Source organism: Andrena cerasifolii, chromosome 5 (assembly GCF_050908995.1).
Source record: "Andrena cerasifolii isolate SP2316 chromosome 5, iyAndCera1_principal, whole genome shotgun sequence".
NCBI classification, from domain to species: domain Eukaryota; kingdom Metazoa; phylum Arthropoda; class Insecta; order Hymenoptera; family Andrenidae; genus Andrena; species Andrena cerasifolii.
In genome coordinates this window covers 10394000-10418477 of record NC_135122.1, presented here as the reverse complement: position 1 = coordinate 10418477, position 24478 = coordinate 10394000, and the positions used below count along the sequence as shown (strand labels likewise).

The 24478-nt window shown below is 49.6% G+C and overlaps 1 protein-coding gene across 1 annotated transcript in view; it reads right to left on the bottom strand.

Annotated features, from left to right (window-relative positions):
* Window positions 1–257: 257 nt before the first annotated feature.
* Window positions 258–24478, bottom strand: part of LOC143369479 (uncharacterized) — a 54911-nt gene continuing 30690 nt past the window's right edge. The window contains exons 2-11 of the mRNA XM_076813497.1: window positions 11552–11597; window positions 11309–11476; window positions 7049–7268; window positions 4770–4853; window positions 3922–4055; window positions 3289–3425; window positions 3017–3171; window positions 2436–2677; window positions 2151–2337; window positions 258–2062 (exon numbers count right to left, since the gene is read on the bottom strand). Of these exons, the coding sequence (XP_076669612.1) occupies window positions 1866–2062; window positions 2151–2337; window positions 2436–2677; window positions 3017–3171; window positions 3289–3425; window positions 3922–4055; window positions 4770–4853; window positions 7049–7268; window positions 11309–11476; window positions 11552–11597 (1570 nt within the window). The 3' untranslated portion in view covers window positions 258–1865. The remainder of the gene's footprint in view (window positions 2063–2150; window positions 2338–2435; window positions 2678–3016; window positions 3172–3288; window positions 3426–3921; window positions 4056–4769; window positions 4854–7048; window positions 7269–11308; window positions 11477–11551; window positions 11598–24478) is intronic.

The window sequence follows — 24478 nt, the reverse complement described above, 5'->3', positions numbered from 1 at the left end:
CCAGGACACGTCGAATTTTTCAAATTCGACCAGGTAGAGTCCTCTTTCGTCACGCTGGTTTTTCGCCCGCCCCTGAATACACGCTGGAGACACGGTGGCTGAATAAAAATGTCAGCCTCCATTCTCCTCGCGACCATCCCTTTGTGGTACACGAATTCTCCAACTGCAGCTCGGATGGACGCGGCAAAAACGATATCCGACCTTTCCTCCGTTTGTATTCCCTATCGGGGGCAGCGGAAGAAACGCGCGGCCGCCTGTTCTCCTTCTACTGTTTATTGGAAACCTTGATACACTCGAGCTTAATCATAAATATTATGCATCGTACGATACTATTATTTACAAGTAATTCGATCGAGCAGGTGGATCTCCTGTTTTGCCGATTGTCGGGTTTGTATGGTAGAGCCTGAAGGGTTGTCTACTACGTTCGATCTTGCCGAGAACATGTGTGTGCGGTTGTGGAACGGCCAGGAGGGGAAATTAATATTTCACACGTTGGCGAAAGGTCGCGCGAGATCGGCGAAATTCTGGCAAATAAATATTAAGACGAGAGCTGAGCTACGATTCTTTGGCTCCCCCGGATCTACGCGCGGGGTGGTCTCGCAAAATATTATTTAATCCTCGCTGGCCGTTCGTGCTCGTGGCAGACATGCGATGCTCCTGCTTCTCGAGAAGAATACAAAAAGACAAAAAAAAAAAAAAATGGAAGAACAGAACGAGAAGAGATATCAAGACACAATTTGACGCTGTATATACCGTATGCGTATGAGTATAAACCTAGATTATTGTGGCTGTTTATTATATAGCGATATGTATATCATAATCGTTAATGCATTATTCGCGAACATTCAGGAACTTTGGGCGCAGAACGCGGCCAGTCAGTCGAGTTTACATTACCCCTCCAAGATGCAGCTTTCACCGAAGACAATTTCTATGCATCGACAAACCCTTGGAAATTTTCCCCTTAATTCATTAGCGATTGAGAAGCTCAAAATTCAGTAAATCGTTCACCCTCGAATCTCCCACACGTTTTCTATTAATTTCAACCACAGAACTCGATTAACACCCGTTGTTTGCTCAGCTGCAGCTCGAGATTCCATCAATTTTTGCGCTCCTGAATATGGCGAGTAATCTTATTACACATACTTAAAGTACTGAATCTCATCAGCGGCATCAGTCGCCTGTATCTAGTTTAATTATTTCGATCTCGTGTAACATCGTTCGCACGATGGAAAAACAACGCAAAAGTTCCTCCGTTCGCGCGGCCAGCACAGAGACCCGTGGCAGTATCCTCGACGTCTAAATTCGCCTCGCGTTAATATCGGCGATCGGCAACTCGCTCGCACGCTCGGTAAACGCGCGCGTTTACCATCGGTTTGTAGCAGGGGGAGAGAGAAAGGGAGTGAGGGAATAGCGTTGTCGGAAGGATGAAACGCGAACTGAATCGATCGCGATTTCCCTGCTGCGGGAACTACTTTTCCAACGGTGAATCAATCGTCGAAACAACGAACGTACACCCGATCGCACATTTATCACAATGCTTCGAAACAGTTGGATCTCCTCGCTTCGATTTCACGTCCGCCTAAATCGCCGCCGTGCTCCATGTACGAATTTCCAAGTACGTCGCGGTTCTGCGCGAGCTTGATTTAGTCACTGTTATCTACGGTCGAGTAGGTTTACCATGAATTTCGTTTCGGCGAAGTCAGCGCCAGCTTGTACCGAGCGCGTGGCTCATTACCGACGCCACGATCGCCCACGCACCGTCGAGAGGGAAGTTTCTCCGGCGAGTCCGTCGGTAACCGACGGAAAGTTCCGCCAAGAAGAGGGAAATAGGAGAAGCTCGCTTGTACGTTCGAGGGGGCCGCGGTTTAATTGATTCTACCCTTGTGGGTCATGTAGCTTATGCTGTCGGACAGCAGCTTCTCCCTGGCTTGTCGTCGCATTCGCGAGCACATGGCCAGTATCGTGCCTGCCATTATGCAGAGGAAGCCGCAGCCGATCCCTATGATCGTGCTGAGGACCGTCGATCTCAGGCAGACTCTGTCGTTCGTCAGATCGCTGGCGCCTGTGAAACCATCGAAAGAGACCATGAATGTAAACCAACGTCCTCCTCGCAATTGCCTCGTACTAATCGAGGGTATCGGTAAAGTTACCACTTCTGAAGGCTGTAGTGGAATTTTGGAAGAATTCCGTGTCGGCCTCGCCCTCCTGGAGCACGCGCAGCGACTGGAACAGGTTCACGTTCTCCGACAGACTGGTCGCCGCTGTGGACGGGCCCCCAATTTCTGGCAACGAACGTTTCGCCACGTTCTTGGCGTTCCTCCAGTGGCACGGCTGGCTCTGTGCAATTGCAGATTGCAACAGGTGATAAAGCTTCGAATAAGTGGGACACCGATCAGGAGTAGGGGATGCGGAGAACAATCGTTTCGAGTACTCACTGGACATCGCCCGTGGCACATCCTGACGTCGCACTCGATGTAAAGAGCAGGGGAGCCGGTGAACCTGAACGTCTTCATGTAGGCAAATACTTGAGTCTCGAAGAGGCCGCTCTCAGACCAGGATCCACGGAATCTGCTGATCAGTTTGTCGTCCACGGGACATCCGTATTGATCGATCAGCTGGATTCTCTTGTTGCCGCCGTTGTGGGCGTAACAGTCGTTGACCACGATGTCGAATCCGTCTGTTGGGTACAGAATCATTCGACTCTCTTTCTATGTACGTAATAGATCAGGAGAACTTGATGGAGGCGGTAGTCTCCTCGAAAATAGCGTGGCCGGGGGTAGGAACCCTTTGCCCAGAGTATCGATCGTTGGGAAAAGACTCCGTGCCCGTCTAATTTTAGTTCTCCGAAGGGAAAATCACGTCGGAGGCAGGGCACCTCCCGTCCCGTTATTCCGCCGACCAACACCCGTAACACCCAGCAGATGTTACGTCGCGCCGCGCGATTAGGCCTCTTAGCGAGTAGAGGCGGTGGCTGGGGTAGCGTAAAACGAAAATGTGTGCGGTTATGCGGGCGTACCGTATTTGCTGCGCATGTAGATAATGAGAGTCAGAGGATCGCCGACGCGAACTGGTCCAGCCACTCTAGTTCCAGTGGTCCCGTAACCGTATCTGATTTCCATGTAGCACTCCGGTGGCTGCAGGGTGAACACTACGGGATTTCCCGTCGCCACTCTGGAAGAAGATACTCGCGTTAGGATCCTGGGAGAGCAGGCTGCCCGTTATCTGCCAGTGGGTCGGCGATACTCCATCGGTCCAGTTACCGAATTCGTGGGCAAAGATTTAACTTACTCGACGTCGAGAAACGGAAAGGTGACGGTCTTCCAGAAGTCGTAGCCGTACTCGCAAGTCACTTTGAAGTGCTCGTCGAATTCCTCCTCTATCAGTGGGTTGTACTGCACCGTCACGGTATTCCACATTAGGTTTTTCTGCAAGCGTGCGTTAAAGTTAGCAAATCGTGAAACGAGAAGAAAAGGAAAACTGGCGGACATTGAGGCAGCTCTTTGGCCGGAGCTAGTTGAGAATACACAGTTCCAGCAAATCTTCCCCGAACCATCGCGGATTTCGATTAATTGCGGTTCAAGCAAACAGACGCGCGCTAGAGCGGCGGCATAAATCACGGGAGGTTCGCGGGTGTTTAATTAATCATAACCAGGAGGTAACAGAATTATTAACATCGGCGTTCCTTTATGATCCGCAGCCGCTCTGAGCGGAGACGGGACGGTTGCGTGTATTAATACGTCGCGTCCCGGCACGCGGTGGATCGTTAAACGCCAGGCAGGGTGGACGATGGCGAAATAAGAGTCGAACGAGGGGAGGATTTTTCCGCGGCGCGTTAATCATTATTATTCCTTGTCAAACGTGCTCGGTACTCACGCTGAGATCGTAACGACTGTTCCTCGGAACACGGTCGAGTTTACGTACCGTAGGATTCTTTCTGCTGTCCTGATGATGAGTGTTCTCGCCGAGGGTGCCGCACCGATTCAGCTGAATGTAGAACTCGTAGTAATCGCGGCCCGTCCCGTTAACGTACATGCAGTCGGGATCGTACGAGTAGCCTGGAATTAAAATCCATTGTCCTTGGTCACAGGCTCTTAATCATTCGCCCGGAACGCCTCGACGCTCTCCTCTCCCAAAAAATATTTGCTCCTCGAAGCGGTATCCCTCTCAGAAACGAATTAAGGTCCCCCGCGTGCCATCGGGGGAAGAAATCAATATTCCTTCCCCCCTTACGTGCCTCAACCCTCGTCGCCGCGCGAAGCAAGCTCCGGGGGAACGATAACATACGTAACTGTATGGAACAGCAATCGCTCGTTGCGCCTCCGAGAGACACGCACAGAGTAGAATAGTTTGGAATCACGGCGATGGTCAACAAGGGCGTGCTATTTCCAGGCGCATCGCGTGCACCGCGGCGCCCAGATGCAACGCGTCATACTTGTTTCGAAATAACGGAAGCGCACCGTCCGACCGTGGTGCGCGGACTGTTCCGCCGCGGATGAGGAGGAAAGAAAAACGAGAAAAACAGGGGAAATTCTCTGCCCTCGAGAACGAGATAGCTTTACGATAATTTCTGCCATTAGCTCGTCAGCGTGTAGCAGTTCGATCGTTGTGTGTCCGCAGAGATAATTGCGGATGCCGCGCCGTGGCCGTGCGGTCGTACGGTGTCAGACGTGATATTACGTCCGTTCGATCGACTTTAATGCGGCTGCCCGCGCGAGCACGTCCACGATCCTCGTCGCGATGTTAATTTCACGAGGGGGTCTTCGTCTTACCTGCCGAGTAGAGCAGCCCGGTGAAGGAACCGTTGAAGCCAATCCTGATCTTCATGTAATCGTCCTGGCATTCCGCCTCGATATCTGCAACAGTAGCACAGAGGGGTGTTTTTCGTTAATCACCAGCGAAAGCACAAGTTGGGACGCTGTAAAATTTGGAGCAGGGTAACGGTTTTCCCAAGGGACGAGATTACTCTCCCCCATTAGCCCCAATTATCACTCGAGTGGTCCTGATGATACGCCAGCCAGCGATCTAGCCCCGCAAAGTCCGGTGTCGCAACTGTCGGAAAATCGGGTATCCGGTGGGCGAAAAGCAGCGGAAAACCGGTCGCCGATGACGAGTGAAAGTAAACCACCGAGCCCCGACTTATAGGCGCTCTTCGTGGTAAGGGGCCGTTTCCATCGTAAACGACGTAATCCAGCGGGAGTGTGGAAGATGGACTGCGCTAGATAGAGGCTGGCGATAGTCACAGCCGAGGTACGCCTCGATGATACAACTTTTCGCCCGGCTCGCGCGTTCACTCCGCGGGTCTGCGCGTGCTGGTGCACGCGTTGCACGCGTTTTCCACCGGTGGATGGTATGCACGCACGCTGATTAGAATTGCGGATACGTGCTTTGTGTTCACCGGCCGGCAAAACGCCCGAGTGTAAACAATGGAGGCTGTTACGCAACGCCGATACTCGCTCGAGTACTTACGCGACGACCACCGGCACTTCGACTGCCGAGCAACATTTTTCACTCGCCATTTCGTCCGTGACATTTAGTCTCTGCAATGGAGGGTCGATGGATACGCTTATCGCGCTCACAGATACATAAGCACCGGGGGGAAAGAAGTTCAACGCGTAGGAAAAGCATGGGCGAGTGAAGTCTCGAGGTGCTTGCAAAAGCCAGCCATTCAACATTGCAGAAATTGATGCCCGCTGTTAGGATTCAATTATAGGAATAACAGACATCTGTCTCACTCAATCACTGTCCCATTTTTCTCGTCGGCCGTTCCGCAGAAGCTGCAGTTCATCGCCGGGGATTGGTGCGCTAATCGTTCGCGTGCCCTTGTCCCCACGAGCGCACGATTGCAATTAGGATCGCTCGATGCGTAACCCTTTGGCCCGCGAACCTAATGCCCCGTTCACTTTCGATAAAAGCTTCCTCGAGCGAGTGAAAATAGAATCGCGAACGTTGGGGCGATGGAAGCCGGCAGAAGACGGCGACGATGATGATGAAGAGGAGGCGAGGAAGAAACGAAATGAAGTCGGAGCCCGAGGTCGTAGACTCGACTGTGCAGGGGAGAGGATACATTAAACCTAATGGGCCTTCTTTCGCGTAATTGACGATACCGCGGGTGGCCGCGTGTGCCCCGCGGAGAGGGGCTTTACGACTTCATTGAACCTACGAACACGGCCATGGAGAACACGCGGAATTCATCAACAATAATCCTTCCTGCCTCTTCGATTATTTCTCCTTCGAAATCGCCAAATTAAACGGCTTGTCGAATCAACTTCCCCGAGCAATTACGATCGCAACGATTGGAGAAGAGCACAATGAAACATGAATTACCAAATTAGGAAGCTTACTGGTTCCATGGAGAAGAGGTGGAATGCAAAGGTGACTTTGATCGCGGATAATGGCGATGGAAGGGTCGAAGGATCGAACGAGAGGCGTCGGCGACGTAGACGCGTCGTCGAAGGCGTGCTCTCGATGTCGGGAGTGCCGTAAGACTTTCCGACACCGTTTTAATTGCGTCCACTCTAACGGTAGCCATTCGCCATCGCGTTCTGGATCCCGGAGTGTCGGGACGCTGACGTCCAGCGACGCTCCAGCCGATTCTGCTGGACCGATCGATCAACGGGCCTGGAACGTTTCCTGGCTCGGGGCGAGTAGGTACACACTACGATTCGATCTCTCGACAGCCACAGAAATAGCAATAATAACGGGTCGACTTTGTGTAATAACGGTGTCCGAGGGTGAAAGCAATTGCCTTCTTGTCAGAGCTGAAGTGTTCCTTTGTCTTGTCAAGGCTGACGATAATGGAACGCGAATGGGATGAAGTTCATTTCGAGGGCACTTGGAAATCTTTCTGAACAAACGAATCACGCGTATTGCTTTGGGGGGGGGGGGGGACGTTGCATTGTAAGCACCCTTTGATTAATTTGAAAAAAAGGGAAATGTGTAATGAATTGATATCTTAGTGGATGCTAATAAGTTGCGTAAGCTTTGCTTCCGCAACTTGTCGCCTCACCTGTTCTATTACAAGTCCTTAATTCATCGTTTTTTTACTCACGTTGCACTCTCGTAGTGTTAGGTCTGTATCTCCTATGCTCGCGGTCCCAAGTCTCTGGATGTCTCTTCCAATCGTCGTCGCCGATCACGCCCGTCCCACCGCTTCCAGCGAGACCTTGCAGACCCTGAAGTGTCTGAAGAGCTTGGAGGTTTGGACTCAGAGGTCGTCCCTTCAACGACGGAACCGGGACGTAAGCTGCACCCTCGCCAACGTACACCACCTTCGTATAAAGTAACGAGTCATTAGGCAAACTTTTCACTTTCCATCAACTTTCAATCTAAATGAGGAACTTGATCGAGTTCGAGTATTGAGATAGGGAAAATAATAAAGTCAGCCCAGGCAAAGAAACTGAGGAAAGGGAAGGCACGGCCGTGTGCAACACTCAGCGAGCTGATTCTCCTCGAGTGTGAACAGCTCGAATCGTTGGTTCGTATACAATTGCGATGCACACTCCTGCAGGATAATACACGGTTTCGCTTGTCGCGAGAATGCAACTTGCGGCTTCCATCAGCTTCCTTCGTCTTCCTCTAAGTTCCTCGGAGGAAAAGAAGAATGAGAGGAGGAGCTGCGTCTTGTGCTTGTCAGCGGAACGACATGCAATGCAGCTCGAACGAAAAAGAGAAGGATCCTCGCGAAATAAACCTTCTTACGGGACCTCAAAAGGAATCGCAATTATTGGCTTCATGAATGCACGAAGAGTTGTCAATCCTGACATCCTGGAGAAATATTTGCGCCTCCAGATGAAGGTTTGCTGGTTGGTGCATACGATTAGGTTGTCACAGAAACAAACTCAAACGGGTCTGGTATTTACGTATCCATTTTTTGCGAGCTCCTACGTCTTCTAATCAGCACCGATATGAAAGTGAGCGGCGGACAGAAGAATTTCGTTCCTCCTTTTCTGATTCCCTCGCGCTGTGCAGCTGTAAGTAGACGGGTACTTGGACGAGTCAGGTAGAAGGAGGCACGTGGTTAGCGGTGAACACGATCGAGCGCTAAAAACTCGCAAACAATCTCTACCCGCTGGCACTGGTCGAAACAATCGTGTCGTTACACGCTCTTCTTCTCTCGCCTTTTACCTCTTTTTGCTTCGTTCCTTCTTCTTTTGCCTTCTTCTCGTTTCCCTCCCCCAGTCCCCACTTCGCCCCTTTCTCGTTGCCCGCTCCTGTTGCGCAACGCCTGACATGTATCATCGCGTACTAATCTACTCCCGTTCCACCTGGGAATGATTGCGTTTCACGGATTCCACTTTTCAGGAATTTCTGGAACTCGAGCGTCGCGAGGTAAGATGGAGAGGCCAGCGAGCGTTTATGGGCCACTAGAGTAGTTAGAGGCTCGTTCCTCCACTGTATCTTCTGCCACTCCGCTTTACGGAGAGTCAGCGAGCTGCTCCCGAAGGTCTTTATAAGTATCGTTTGAAGGATGGAATGCTGCGAGCGGAAGAGAATTACTAACTCAATCAATTTGTATCGGATTCAGTGGAAATTTTCAGGGAATATTCCTAATAAAATTATCTTCAGTTAAGCGTACAGAAAAAACATCTTGATCTTTTATACCTTTTCTTCCAAAGATCGCTGTCTTAAGAAATTAATATTTTTTTAAATCTGTACACTTAACTGTAGCTATTGCAACATACTTTAAGAAAACGTCCGAATTTCTCATTTCAGATCATATGTTGGAAAGTAACTTGACCCCCCCGTTTTCTAAATTTTGTTTGCAGAGCCTAACGTCAAAATCATGACTTTTTTTCGCGGGATTTTTGCACAAAAAATCAATTTCAAATTTAAATAGCCGCTATTTTCTTTTAAATTAATATTTCGGAAATTCCCTCCGTTAATCGGAGGATACATTAATATGCTAACGAAATCTTTTTTGTTTTTTGATTTCAAATAATCTGGTTCCGAATGGCAGTGCTCACCGCAAACCCAAATTTTTAAAAATGCTTCTTGGATGTCGGTTGTTACTTTGTTATAAACGTAAATATTTTTCTACGAAAAAATTACCAAATGTTCTTTAAATGTTGCTCTTTTAAGCGCAAAAAGTTTTGTAAAAATATATGCTTCAGCTTCTTCAAAAAAAAATCACAAATATTCGCCTCTTTTTGGCCGCCTGACTAGGTATAATCCCTTTAAAGAACGACCCATTTCCCTGAAGCCACACCGTTCTTCTTCTCCCATTAGACGCATCCTCTTAGCTGCATTAAGATCGCGCTGAATAATCCCCAGCTTCTCGAAAGTGTTGCAAGATGTGTATCGATCATTTACATGCCTGTTCGGGGATTTAGCTCGAATTAAAGTCATCAAGCCGCGCTGCCTCGAATGCAGGATGTATAGTGCATTAGCAGCTGCTATCTCGTTACATCACGTTCACGTTCGCTTGTGTTTTTCCAATCTCAATACGAATGTTCACGAGCTCCGTTAAATTCCACTGCGAAACCAGCAGGCGTCACCGTAAACGCGATCCGACGTCCGCGTACGGCGTATTCCTTTTAAGCGGATAATTCCCTTCCGTAGTCGGTGCCTATGGTCTCTCCAGTCTCATCATGACACGCGCGATCACGCGATGATTAACGGTCGCGCGGTTACGGTGTCGAAAGTCATTAGTCCAACTAGGATCGGTCAGATCGGCCAGGTGAACGCACCTAACGCGTCGCCGGGCTGGTCGCGCGCTCCTGTCCCTGACCTACACCTGCTTCGCCGCGACAATCGGATTAACCTTCGTTCCACCTCGCACAAAACCCGCGCAGCCTATAATTCATGGCAAAGCAGCGATAAGGAACACGTCGATTTCTGTATCCATCAGCTGGACAATAATTGGCAGTTCCAGAGTAACCGTTGCCTGGTCGATTAACCATCGCTCGATTACCAGGCTTGCTGTACGTGCTGGCAGAGATGTGTGAAGTTATAAATTCTGCAGCTAAGTGGCGGCTGAGAACAGTGAGAACCAAAGGATTCTCTCGTCTCTGCCGTGTCCTATTTCAGCGTTTCGTTGGTTCTTCATCGGGGGTAGAAAGAGAAGGAGCAGCGAGAGAGCTACAGCTTACCTACGATCCTTGTTTTCCCGCGTTTTTTTTCGACGTCCTTGCCTCGACGCTCGAAGGTTGTTTACTTGAACGCCTGGGATGGGGTTGACCCACTCCCCTATTTCTCGTCCACTCGCTCCGAGACAATCAACTCGGAAAAATGTGGGAAAATAAACATCCAAGGTAAAAGAGGGTCGTAAGTCGTAAGGAACGTCTGTCTTATTAACTCGCACGTCTCACTTTGCTCCTATTCATTCCTCTGACGAATGCACGGAGTCCTAAATTCGGACGCTGCAGAATAGGGTTTGTCGGTTTTTAAAAACCGTTTTTTTTTTTATAAATTTGTGAAATTCGAAACCCGGGTTTTAAAATTAAAAAACTGGTTTTATATGCTACTATTCATATGTAAAAATTAATTATTTAATTAAGAACGATAACATTTTCGCTTGAAATCGCCTCGGACACAAGCATATTGTAGTAGGTAACAGTTTACTGTAAAACTAATCTTCATGAGTTCATATTTTCGAAAGAAAAATACTAAATGAAATAAAGATTTATAAATTATATTTTGTACGGATTTTAGTTATTTTAATTTCTTTTATTTATTTGGTTTGGTATAGATAGAGCATATTTTACTTTGGTATATTTTTTTTAATTCCATAAGTATTAAAAAGAAAATGAAAATTTATAAAATAGGTATAACTATTTATTTTCTATTTTAATTACATTTTTTGTGAAAAATCGAAAACCAGTTTTTCCAAAAGTCAGTTTTGTGTATAAACCCTACTGCAGAATATGTGGCTCCGCCTTGTCGCTTCGATATAGCTGCCGAGTTTAGGTCTTTCGGCGGCTTGTCTGGATACTTGAGGTTCGTTTTCTTTATCTTTAACGACTGATTGATTTCACAGTGTTAATAGTAGCTACATTAAATGCCTGATTGTTTTCCTTCTTAATCTTCCACGTTCCTCCACGAGTAATTGATAATGCATGGGGATCTCCAGCTCGGGTCTTTTCAGAATCGATGCAGATTGTGTAAAGGCCGTGGCGCATTTTGGCGAAGCGCAGCGAAACAAATCGAAGAAATTAATAATCAATTATTTTCTTTTCGTATCGCCATGGGTGCCGTTTTTATACAGAGTTTCTATTCAGCGTCACGTTACACTCGCAATGAACTGACGGGAAATTTCTCACGGTTTCGAGTTGCTCCTGCATGAGTTGATATTTGGGTGATAGGTACTTACAGCATCGTGATCGCTGGCTTCGTGTGTCAACGCTTCCCTAGTCTCGTTATGGAGCGAGTCATCGTCTTCGGGGCCAGATCCGCTCCCCGCCCAATAATCCTCGGTGGTTTCGTCGAGCACAGGCTCCTCTGCGTTCCCCTCGCCCTCGGTGTTCTCGTGGTTGGTCGCCTTGAAAAATCACCTTCATTTTCAATCTACCATTCGGAGGATATTGTTATCTGATACTTGCTCGCGTGTGTTTACCTGGCATCTCGGTGTCGCGACTGATAGCAGCCATACGATCGCGTATCTGCAACAGAAAAGGGACCGTGCTTCTTAAATTTTGCTCAAATCATCGCTGGTAGCTATCGGTGGCTTTAGTTGGGGCAGCTTATTAGAGGTCGAGCAAAGGACACAGCAATCGTGGAGTCTTACTATCAACTTGATCGAGTGGCTTGTACCACTCTCTCCTCCCGGATGTCACGGCTCTTTACAGAAGCTCGCTGATCTCCTTGGGAACGCGAATTCAAGAAAGTCAGCATTATGCAAATGAATCCTCGGATCGGGACGTAGATTCCATGAAAAGCGAGTCCAAGTTCTGTTCATATCCTGAGAACGTGGATTGCTTGGAAAGTAAACCATTACCACTGTTCCTCCATTCTGCATGCGCGAAAGGAACACAATCCCCCGTGTACGTGCACATAGGTGTCCCAAAGAATCCCCCATTACCCCGTCATTTCCCAAAGGAACGAGTGGCCTGAGAATCGCGCTTGGCCTCACGTCGCGGTCGCCCGAGCGGTGCACGTCCGTTTGCGCGGTGAACAGCCCGCGGGCAGACGCGTAGGTACCCACGACGATAAGGGAGGACAGCAGCCGATAGAATCGCGGGAAACCATAATCGTATCGTTGGGACGCGTGACTTGGTGGAATCGCGGCCGGAGATCGAGGGAAACCTCGTCGATGCGTCATGCGGATGCGTGGCTCGCATGCGAGACCGTGTACGAAGAGGCTAGACCGAAAATGACCGCGGTACGCGAGGCTGGCAAGCCGGGGACCTCATGGGAACTTCCCATAGTCAGCGCAAGGCACGAGGGAGAAGCTGGATGAGTCACCAGGAGGAACGCGAAGAGGAACGAGAGACGAGCAAGAGGATGCTCAATCTTGTTGGATGAGACGTAACGCGTTCCGATCCGTGTCAGCTCGACTTCCATAGAATCAACCGACGAATTCGTTCTTCCTCCTCCCTCGACGAACTTCCTCTTCCTTTTGGCTTTTCCTCGCGGCTGCCCTCGCTTCTGCTCGTGTTCCGTGTCTGCACTTGATCGACTTCCTCTTTACGCTGTAACGGGTTTCTTTCTTTGACATCGATCTCACCGGTGCGAACCCTCTGCGGTCAGTCTGTCTCGCTCGATCGACTTCAGGCGCGAAGTGTATGCGTAAAGTGCTTTGAAGTCTAAAAAGAACGCTTTCAGTTCCTCTCATCCTTCCCGGAACATTATCCCTCCCGCCCTTCAATAAGCTGGCTATAATCGTTACTGTATTACCGTGTACCAACGTGGCATTTAGGGCCCCCGTAATATCTGCTATTCGGTTAAACGCGCGGTAGCATTATCTCGTAATGGCAGGAACGGACTCGCCTTCGCGCCTTTTAATTGCGAGCAACAGGTTCTCGCGGAACGTCTGCAGCATCCCTCGGCCAGAATGCCTCGATTAAAAGCGTGGTCTATGAACGGTAACGCCGGACTGTTTCCACGTATGCACGCCGGCGCGGCCGTTTCGCGGGGCAACGAAACAGGGAGAGAATCCCCCGTTCTTGGCGCGGGGTGAGTAATGCATCCTGCGTCTTTCGTGCGCTGCCGCGAAAGAAGCCGGTAAGGAGCGTATCTCGGGCTCGTTAAGACATTTCGTGCGGTTTTTCTTGTTTCGAGCCGCGCGAACGGATCATCCTGTTCGCTCGGTGTAATTATTATTTGCTCGAAGGCAGTGCAGGTAAATGGAGCGGAAGGTGTTAGTCGTGGGACGCGCGCGCGGATCGTTGCACGGAACGCCAGGATGGCAGTTAATCACGAGGGGTCGCGCGAGCTGCGCACTCGACGGACCTCGTATGTAGCTCATCTTTTCATCGTCGCGTGGGCGGACGTCCGTTCGTTCGTTTGGCGAACCAAGCGAATCCCCCGCGCCACTCTTTTCGCTTCCCTATGCGTTGTTCGGCATCGATCATCGATCGACTCCTACCTGCCTGTCGACGAATGCTTGATAGACGACGCTACTCCTACACTGACTCCAGTTAGATTTCGATCTGGAGGCACCAGATTACTCGGATAAGAAGCACTTGCCAGCCTACGTTAACATTTCTTGATGACTGCCTCCGCCAGAACATGCTACAATAAAGTTTCACCGCAGAGTTCAGCGACACCCTCCACGGATTCAGCCTGGAATTACATACGTGGTTGGTCAGCGAGGAGGAAAGTGCCCCGAAGCTGTATCGAGGACCGATCGTCTTTCGATTCCGTTATCCAGCGTCAAGTAGCGGATGCCTCGGAACGCTATCAGTCGCCAGAAGGCACAGCGCGGCGGAAAAGCCAGAGATAGGCCGTGAATCCGCGTCATCGTTCGCGAGAGAGAAGCGTAATTACGTTCGGCCCGCTCACGTGGTCAGGGCGTCGTCGTTCGATCGAGCGCCGATTATCGCCGCCGACGCCTGAGGGGCAGTTCTCCGTGGAAGAAACTTCAACCTGGGTGGAACTTAAATCCAGCTTGGAACCGTACAGTCAAGCACTTGAAAGCCTGATCGCCGCGAATATGCTTGCGCGAACGATATTAACCCTTCGTTGCATAACTTCTTCGATTTTGACAGAAATACATTTTTGGACTCGTACAAGTGATGATAATAAGGGAAAAATAATTAAAAAAATTTATGTCTTCGGAATTTACTAAAAAAGAAGATTATGTAATGTTGCAAAAAAAGTAACATAAGATTTAAAGCACTTTTGAATTTTGTACTTTAGGAATAAATATATTTTAAGCATATAACATTAATACGCACCTTTATATATGTTTTTTAATACAAATTTTAAATAGCTATTGCAAAGAAAGACGCGAAGACTGATTTGTCAATAATCACTCACGAATGATTTTTCCCCTTTTTCGGCCATTACGCTTATAATTCCTTAATAACCGCAGAACTACAACGTTCGGCGGGATCTATGTAAATGTTTGGAAACTAGAATATGTATCCTTCATAATAAGGTAGTTTTATCACACTACATGCTAGTTACAACACCAAAAATTAAAAAGAAAAAATATGTTGCATATTTGCAGCAGACTGCAACGAAGGGTTAATATTTTGTTAAATTATCCTGAAGAGTTAATAGATGTAGTAGGGCCAAACTATGTCAGCGTGTGACACGCGTTACACATTCCAAGGATTATTGTAAGGATGAATTACTCTCCTTCCTTCGACGAAAGAATTCCAGCGACAATTTTTATGTGTTTCAAACTAGAGCCACCGTAGCATCATTACCCGAGCATAATCCCATCCTTAAACCCCTTCTCATCGAGTTCAGTTAATCAGGACCTCCAAGGAAGCATCCAATCCCCAGTAGAAAAACAGGAACCACCGTGTACGCACGGGAAGTCCTCGCAAAACCTCTTTACCTCGCATGATCCATAAATGTCTGACCAAGAAAGCGCAGCGTCACTGTCGAAAACCACCGCGGGCGCAGCCCTCTCTTCACGCATGATTAGGTATCCCACCATACGAGCAACCGCTCCGACTAATAGAAAATCCGATGTACCTAATTAGAAACACGAGACCGAGTAGCGGTTGCAGGAGCGTCTTAATCAGGCTTTTAACATTAAGCGGGAGATACGGTCGCCGTGGTCCAGTCCACCGGAGCATGGAAAAGCCAGCTTCCCCTCGTAACTTAGAAAAGTAGTAGGCAATTCGGAGCGAAGGTTTATCCCCGCGAAGTGCGCGGATGCCTTTGCCCGCGGCGATTAATAAGCTCGCCGCTCGGGCTGAAACTGTGAAAACCGGACGGTGGACAGGTTCAACGCGGGCTCGAATTTCCAGCCTCCTGAAACGGTAACGCAGCTTCGTACGGAACAATTAACCCCTTCTGGGTTCGACCCCTTCGCGTTACCCACGAGGTCATGGCCGAGAACAGCAATATTCTTTCTACGTGAAGTGGAAACCGTTCGGTCATCCCAGCAGCGATAAGATTGAAGGTCGACGCTCCTAGAAGCTACCCTGACTCGTTAAAATAATCCCATCGTCCGAAACCTGCGTATTTGCTAGTCGGGATACTTCATGGGAACCTGGTAAGTTTCCCAGAATGGCCAGTTTCGAGTGACGTTCGAAGCTTTTACCCTGCATTCCAGGCGTCCGCAGCTCGTCACTGAGGCTCGGGCGAAAAATCCCGCGACTTCTTGCAGCCTATAGAGCCCCTTCGCCCTGAAAAACGAGACGCTAATTGCTCGGCCGCGAACGGGAAGCGAGCTTCGCGATGTTTTCCGCGGTTAATGGCTCTTTTACCGTTCTTAATCAATTCCCCGGCATCCAGGTGTCCGGGCTTCACGGTTTCGTCTGATTGCGGGGCTAAAGTCGCTCAGTCTACGACGGGCCATTGTACCCGACGTTTCAGGGAATTGCACGCTGTGAGAACCGACCCGGGCCCTGGCTTGTGAGAATCGGGAGCCGTCCGAGCAAAACAGAGCAAGTCGAGACCGCGATCGACGATTTATCCCCTTACGTTGAACGGGGGAGAATGCCACCCCCCTGCGGCAACCGTGCGTGGCGAAACACCTCGGACTTTGCGGTGACTCTTTCTTTGGCTCATCTCGCGATGGGAGAAATCATTTTGTTTGTTCTGGCAAGAGAGGTGTGTCTATCCTTTCCCTAGGCGCAGAAGAATCGGAAATCCATCTGCGCGAATTCCAGCTGTCGCGGAAAGGAAAATTCCGGAAGTGAAAGTTGTCCCTTTCGAGAACTAAGTACAGTGAGCAGAAACTTGGAGCACCCAGGTCAATCGAAACCCTTCGCGGCAGGGGAAGAGGAGCAATCGAGGTTCCAGTCCTCGTAAATCCCGCGTGAATCTCGGTCTACTATACAAAGTATCAACATGATTCACAAGGAAAGCCGCTGATCACATAAATTTCTTGCTGACCAGCCAGAGCGTGTAGCGAAAAAACGGAGTCGCGCGAATCGACGACATAAATTCATATTTCCCAGCTTTTACGCAGGATAATACGTACCTGCAAGCTACGTGCTTGCCGGCCAACAATCCGTGATTTGCGGTTAACCACCAGCTGCCGAGGGTCCACGGCGCTGTCCTACGCGACAGGAGTTCAAGGGGGATCGACGAATCGTAACTCTGATCCGTAACAAAGACGGGACCACGGCGTCCGAGTGTAAAATTGAACGGTATTAGATCAAGCTGCGTCGTCGTTAACGTCTAACGGGTTCTACTCGACTCATTAATTCCCAATATCGCAGTAAAACAGCCGCTAGTTGGCGGTCGCGCGACTTTAATGCGCCGTTAATGCGCGCGATTTATAGAATTATTCAGCGCGCGAGACTAACTTAATGCCTCGCTCGATCGTCCCGCGTGTATTTGTATAATTAAATCGAACAAATTCCGTCTGTGGGTCAGCGAAGTTCGCGTGACGAATGACAAACGAATGCGAGACGAATCTTCTCCATTTAGCATTTAATTTTTCACTTGAGATAGAGAGAACGTTAGAGCCACAGATATCGTCAGGTGGACGCGTCTATGTGTACCTATTCAAGGAGACTTGGATTCTTAACTCGTCTACACGGCTTCCAGATTTGAGGTGCGATAGAGAGACGAGCACTCAGACCCGAGCGTTCCACGGACAGGTCCTTCAAAAGTGATGGTAATGAAGCCTCGGTTAGCCAGTGACCGAGCGCTGGAGTATCGCGAAAATATTCAGGGTCGTGGCCTCGTCGATTAAGGTCGCCAGGGATATACGAACGGTAGCTTTAAGCCGAGCATTAATCCACGATCGTAATTCGATGTCCGCGGCCGTGCGTCATCGTTCGCTATTAGCTTGTAATGATGTAACTACCGGTGTAGCGCGACCTGAGTAAACGCTTGGAAATAGCGGCACCGTTCGCCGTGTATGCGATCGATACGCGATCGTATAAATACACGTTGGCGATCGTAGGATCGATGACCTTGAACGATCGCACCTGAATCATCGGATCGATCCCCCGAAGGGTTCCTGTGATAAGGTGCCGTTGCTTTCGTCGTGGATAATCTCGACGGCCTTGGAATACACGGTGTTCCCGGGCGATATAAAGAGATTGCCCCGATAAATTTTCATCCCCTCGACAGTTTTACGCTTTTATCCGAAGGAAATTTAATCCTTTCCGCGGCGACGGTAATTTATGACCGCTCGCGCCACTGGACCGTCTCTAAATTCAATCTAACGCGATTTGAATAACGCTCGCGTTTAATACTTCGTTTGGATCTATTTATTATCACGATTCGAGTTAATGAGAATCGAGGATTTATCGCATCAGGTGTTACATTTCTCGTTAATTCTACGCGGAATCTGTTTCCTGTTGCAGGCATCTTCGGTGGACGAGGATTAACTCGCTGCCGCCTGTTCTTCATCCTCGTGCACCGTAAGTACACAGGAGTGCGCGAAACAAACCCTTCTTTTCTTCTCCTGGCCTTTCTAATAAAGGAAAGCCCGTGACCAGGGGCAATTTACGCTACTCGAAAGCGGCTAACGACCGATAAAAATGAACGGTATCAAAGGCCCCGGCGGTGAACGCCTCTTATCGTCATTACGCTCATTACTTGGGAAGCGTTTTAGCCGGTGTCATCGATATCGTGATCGTAAAACTCTGGCCTCTCTGTGTCGCTCCTAGGTAGCTATTACGACCATTACAGCCCACCGCGCCGATTACAATGTTCCGTGTGTCGCATAATATCATGGATTTACGCCAGCACCTAGGCACCTAGTCTCGTTCTCCGCTTCTCCTTGGCGCTAGTTCCGCATTCTCTTCGGGAGGGGGGTGACTGTGTCTCACCGAGATCGCGTGAAAATGGGGTTGGCCGGTAACCCTGATTTGATTCTGTACCTGCAAACACGGCTTGTCAGTAGTTCCCTTCTCGATTCAATTCCATTCCACTTGAACTCCGCGTTTGGGCGCCTCATAACAGGTGTCGAAGAAGACATCAATCGAATACTTAGCTTTCTCTAACTATCCGAGGTATCAGGGCCATCGAAAGAACGATTGATTAAATTATCAACGACGTCTTGATGGAACCTACTCACCTTCCCTCCATTTATCCCGGCGCACAAAGTGTCCATTAAACCCACACTTCCATCGACCCCCATCTACATCAGCTGTAATCCTACCAACGACTCGCTAAATCGTCAATAACGCCTGGAACATCCCGCCGACGGGTTCGATTTATCGCGCGATACCTATCTCCGGGTTACATTGAACCGGCCCCTGCCAATATCCTCGGTCAGGGTAAGATTCGCGGCAATGAATCACCGCTCGCCAGCATCCTTTCCTCTCCCACCGCGTCGTCCCGCAACCACGCTGCAAAACGGGGAAAAAATTCCCATTACGCAAGCCCGTCTTCCGTCTAATTAATATGCGTTGCGGGGCAGCCGCGTTGTCTTCATTAAGCAGTCGCATGAATCTCCGTAATCGCGTGCGAGCTGCGGCATATTCGTCCTGCTGGTCGACTCCACTCCATTCGCCTTTGCTTCGATTCATTCGCCCGTGATCGCGGCAGCCGCCGATTTGCATCTAAGCTGCAATTAAGCTACGACACCTTGCACGACGCGTTAGGTGAACCGAAGGCGGTGAGCATCGCGACGAGACGACACGGGGGAACGTCAGGTACGAGCGGACCGAGTGGAACCAGTTCCGAGCTCCTCTGGTTATTTTATTCGCTAAGTAGGACAAATCGGTCTCGATCATAATGGGCGAAGATTTCTGGACAGCTTCAAGTAACTTGGGCGATTATCCCGCGTTGAAATGCTGCCCGCGACAGAGTGCATTCGGATGGTTGGGAAATCGTTTTGACCTCGTTCATGGGAGATGAGTTAAGACGGCCATCGGAGCGTGGATAAATTATACGCGCGCGCAGTTCATATTTCTTACGGACGTAATAGGAATAATTTCGCCCGGTAATCTTGAGCTGGATTTTATTCGATCGCCACGATAACAGAACCCCGGGACGGAATTCAATTTTACTCTTATCGCCGGCTGTTCATTAAAGCGAGAGGCGCGCGCGGTTTTTTGGGGCACGCGGCGTTATCGTCGTTCTTGCGACGGAAGAATGAAATAAAACCCGGACGACGCTGACAGCGATGAAAAACCGAGCGTGATTGAGCGAGCAGCGCGGGGGGAAACGGGGAACTAGGAAAGACGAACAAATGATGCACGAGACGAGTTACCGTTGCTCTTAACCGTGCCCGATACCACCGCGAGATTAGGCTAATGCGCCGTTCGCAATAATTATTATATTATGCACGTAGGCCGGCGGCGGGGAAAAAGAGACACCCGGCCGCGTAAAATAACAAAAGTTCGCTTCAATCAATTCCACGCAACGCTGCAATTTACCAAAGGGGCTAACAGGCGCAATAACCGAACCCTGGCAAAAAATCATCTAAATTACTCCCGTGGAATTATTAATTGAGATGGTAGCAAAAACTTGTTTGCAGTAACTCGACTGCAACACTGGCGGATCCAAAGCTTCAATGGACTCGGTATTGTTCTCTTTTGAAGCTGTAGTATCGAGTAAGGTGTCTAAACAGCTGCGCGTCGAGGGACTTTAACTAGCCAACTAATAGATAGTGTGCTTAACGCTCCTCGGAATAGTGCCCATTAACGCAGAGAATACTCGCAAAAAGGTCTTCATAGGAAACACGCATCGTCAGGTCTTCCATGCTTCCCTTATAAAGAAAGAGAGCACTGAATCTCGGTAAACACTTATTTTCGATACATCTCGACATCTGCTTCCCGTTCCAGTTCCCAGCGGCTCAAGTGGCGAATGCCGCCAGAAACCACACGCTTTCCGCGGAACCGATCGGTTCGTGTCTCGCGAGTGTCCTCCGTGCCCGATCCTGGGAAGCCGAGTTCCTCGTAGGCGGCTGGCCATCGTCGCGACAATTTCACGCGCGCATTTCGCGGTTGTTGACTCCGCGGGATCGCTCGCTTATCCGCCTATCCGCTTATCCGTGAAATCAAAAGGCACGGAACGCGGCCCTCGGGGACGTATCGCATCCGGAAATCGTTCGTCGCTGCGGCAAGCATTATCAGCCACGTTTCTGGAAAACATGGGAGGGGGAGGGATGCAGAGACAAGGGGGGTAAGAAATATGAACGGTTGCTCCTTCGTCCCGTTGCTGTTAGCGGGCACGGGTTTACATATGTTCACCGGATGCGCGCGCTTCCCGTGTCACTCGATTTCTACTCGTTTTGCAAACGAGAGGCAAATCAACGTCTTCCTGCGGCCGCACGCGCCTTCTTCGCCTCTTATTGCGAAATTTATCGCGACCAGCGGTTTCTTTTGTTTCTAGCCGCTCTTGGAAAGCTTCAAATCGCGAACACTCTCGCTTGGAAAGAAGAGGAACCCGGCGTTTCGCAATTCTATTTCTGGGGGATGTTTAAGACAGCGGAGGTGGTGCACAATGAGCAGGCTGTCTAGGGAAAAACGAGCAAGTAGGGGAGAAACTGGGGCGCGACTGTCCATTTAACTGTTCCGCAACATCGGTTTAATAAGGATAAAGATTCCCGTTGAAAGTTTGCAGAAGTTCGCGACGCGCCTACAGGCCTGTCAGTGGTGCCGCAGGGGAAGTTGGCTCGTGTACCTGTTTGCTTGGTTCGCGGAGAGGCGAATTACCGGTGCCGAAAAAACGATGATTTGCTCTGCTAAAGGGTTAACGGTCGCCCGTTTCGTTGGTCGCGGCGGACAAAGATGCCGAGCGCGGAGTAGATATCGAGCGCGTCCAGAAATAGACCGTGGACGATTCGGACGATAATTGCGGGCATCGATCGGCCGTCCAGGCCAGCCCCGATATCCGAAGAATCCGCTGCTAACGACGCGGCTCCGTCGGCGAATTCCGGGCCTCGATAAATCCAGCTGGAGCAGGAGACGAGCGCGGAAGAGAATGTTTGGTCACGCGTGGTTGCGGCCCTTTAGAGCGGACACGGGGCTCGACCGACGAACGGTTGCCTCGCTGAATCGGCATTAGGCCCCCCATTTACATGTTACATAAATTACGCAGCATCGGAACGCGTTCTGCGAGGGAAACAGTTATCCTCCGCGGTCGTTTCATTCTCGTTTCTATCGGCTAAAGTTGCGGAGTCTTCACAGCCGGCTCACTTTATTAGGCGAAATCGTCCAGTGGCGTTCATCGACAGCTCCGCTCACATTCTCCCCTTGCCCCCATCTCCACTTTGCCCCCTCATATTCTGGATAGGGTAATTGTGGGACAGTTGCCGCACCTTACGCGAATTTGTCACCGTGTCTAAATTTTGCAATGGAAATTTGTTCCAAGGATACATATTATTAGTCAAACATCTTGTTCCACTACTGGCATCAAAGAAAATCAATGTTTTAATATTCGTCACCCTTCAAAAATTGAAACTAAAAACATCCATTTTTTTAGGAGAGACGCCGCACAAATATTTAAAAAAATGTTTAATTTTTTCATTTAAACTTGTAAATTTTAATTTTAACTTTAACGTATTACAAATGAATTTTTAATTACTACGATAGCAAAAATAAACTCGACGTATAACTATTGAGGCAAAGCGTGGTAGGCTTACCTCGAAAAATAGCAAAATCTTTAAAAGTAATAATAGAAACACGTTCTCGCTTATTAAAGCAAATAAAATCGGCAGTGTTGTATTTTATTACCGATAACCCTGAAATACCAAAGGTGCGGCGCCTCTCCCAGTGCGTCATCTCTCCCACAATTACCCTACTGATTTATAAAGAAGATGAATGCGATTGGTAACTGTTCCGTTTGGTCGCCTCATTGTATTCCCTCCGCTCAGGCAGCTGAGATGTAATTCCGCTCGAAAATTAACCCGCATTCGTGGAATTCCACTGGGAATGCTCGCGAAGGAATCCGCGCACCCAGAAGTCCGTGTACTTTCCGAGCAGGCGGGAAAAGGTGGCTTCGTGACAGGAAACAGACGAAGGAAGCGCAAAAAGTTACACGGTGCATTTTCCTGGAAATTCGTTTGATTAATCAGCGGTGGCGATCGCGGCCGGGCGCACGTCGCGCGATGATTATCGGGTTCATTAATTTCTTCTCGCTCGGCCGGCGCGATTAGTCTCCGGCGATCATGCGCGAGGAAATATAAAGTTTTTATGGTCACGCGGTTCGCGAGCAGTTTTAGGTGGATTTCTTGTCATTGCCAGGTATATAATAGCTTCGCCTGAAATCGTAAAGGACGCTTCCAACTGCCGTGCTCGTCCTGTTCTCCGTTCCTCTTCCTTTTCTTCGACTGCCTCCGCGTTCCCGCGATACGAGTCGAACTGGATCAGAACCCTGCCGTCCTGAAGGCGACGTTAGCACCTCCTCGAGGCGCACGGCCGCGTACATCCGCGCGGATAATTTTAACTATTCCTTCCTGGTGACGGTGCTTAACGGGAAGCTTTCCTAATTTAGTTCGCCAGGTGGAATGCCCGCGAGATCCGCCACTGGAGATAAACAAAGTTGCTCGGGCAGGTGTTGCTCGCGACGCGTCGCGTGAAGTTTTTCTATAACTGCATCAGTGATTTTGCTCAACGTAGGTATATCTTGCAAGTCGTAACTAGCGCCAGTTCTCAGTCGTGGATAAGATCCTTTTTCTCTCAACGATTCTGTTATCGCCACGGTCATATTTCAACCCTGTTTCACCAGTCTCGATTCGCTTAAAACCTAGCTAGAAAATAGAAATAAATTCCTGCACACGGATAATCCTCTGAGAAAGTGCGTCCCCTTTCCCTCCGAATCGGAATATCAGAGGCGTTGCACAGTCGTTGACCACGTAGTCGTTCCCATGAAGTCGGTCTCGACCTTCCGTCAGAAATCTCAAGCGGGCATCGCGGGGCGAGTCACGGGGCCCAGCGTAACGCAATTACAAGCACGAAGGAAAGTATCATTATCATCCGTGATCCGCTTGTCGCGGCGCGCCGCGGTCCGCAGAGGGTCGGAGCGACGTGCCGCGATTCACGGGGCCGCGATTAAAGTGCCGCGCGAGAATATTCGCTCCCTATTGAATTCGCCCGATATAAAGCAGCGACCCCGGGCCACGGTTAAACAGTGGGCTGGGAAATGGGTCGGAGCCACGTTACTCCGTCAGCTTATCTCATTTCGCATAGTAGCTACCTGCCCGACTTTTTCCTCGGCCCCTTCCCCGTTTTCCCCGCTGCCGAGGATCGGATATTATAACTGTTTATTTTAATCTACATCATCGGCATCTACGCAACGATATATCTCGCTGGACTCCCTGTATCATCGCTCTTCTTCTATCGCTTCTTCACTCGCTCCACCACCATCATCCTTCTCTACCGCCCCGTCCCTCTCCTGCCAAGGTAATTTGCCGTACTTTCGTTCGTGCCTTGTTACGCAGGAAACCGGCCGCCGGAACAATGCACGGCCCTATCTACTTGCGCGATCTGCAGATCCGACCGACGATCCACCTCGCGAAATGACCATTAATAACGAATCACAGCCGGGTGATTTTAGGCTCGGTACGGGGCGTTGATTCCTTCTCGCGCCCCATTGCGTCGTCAAAATCGACGCCAGGCTTTTGCGGAGCAGCTGTCAGTCTCGTTTCAAGGAGTCTCGTGGAACTTTGGCAGATTATAATTTGCGGTCAGGTAGATTATCCGTCAGGTCGGCGCAGCTCCCTCAGCCTTCGCGCCTGCAAGCATCAATTTCCCGCGAAACGGACGTCGCATCCACCGCTTCGCTCTGTTCCGAGCGGAGGAACTGTATCCTGCCCGCGCGCAGCCGATGAGGCGTCTCCGTACCGTTAGAAGCGTACCTTCCCTTCTCGGTCGCGCACCTGCGTCGATCGTTAAACACAAAATCACATCCATAACATTTGAATCCCGATTTGAGATCGCGCCAGCCTTCTCGCCGCTGGAAACCGCTCTCCAGGTCTCTTCTTAATCGTCCGTTTACCGTTGCCAGC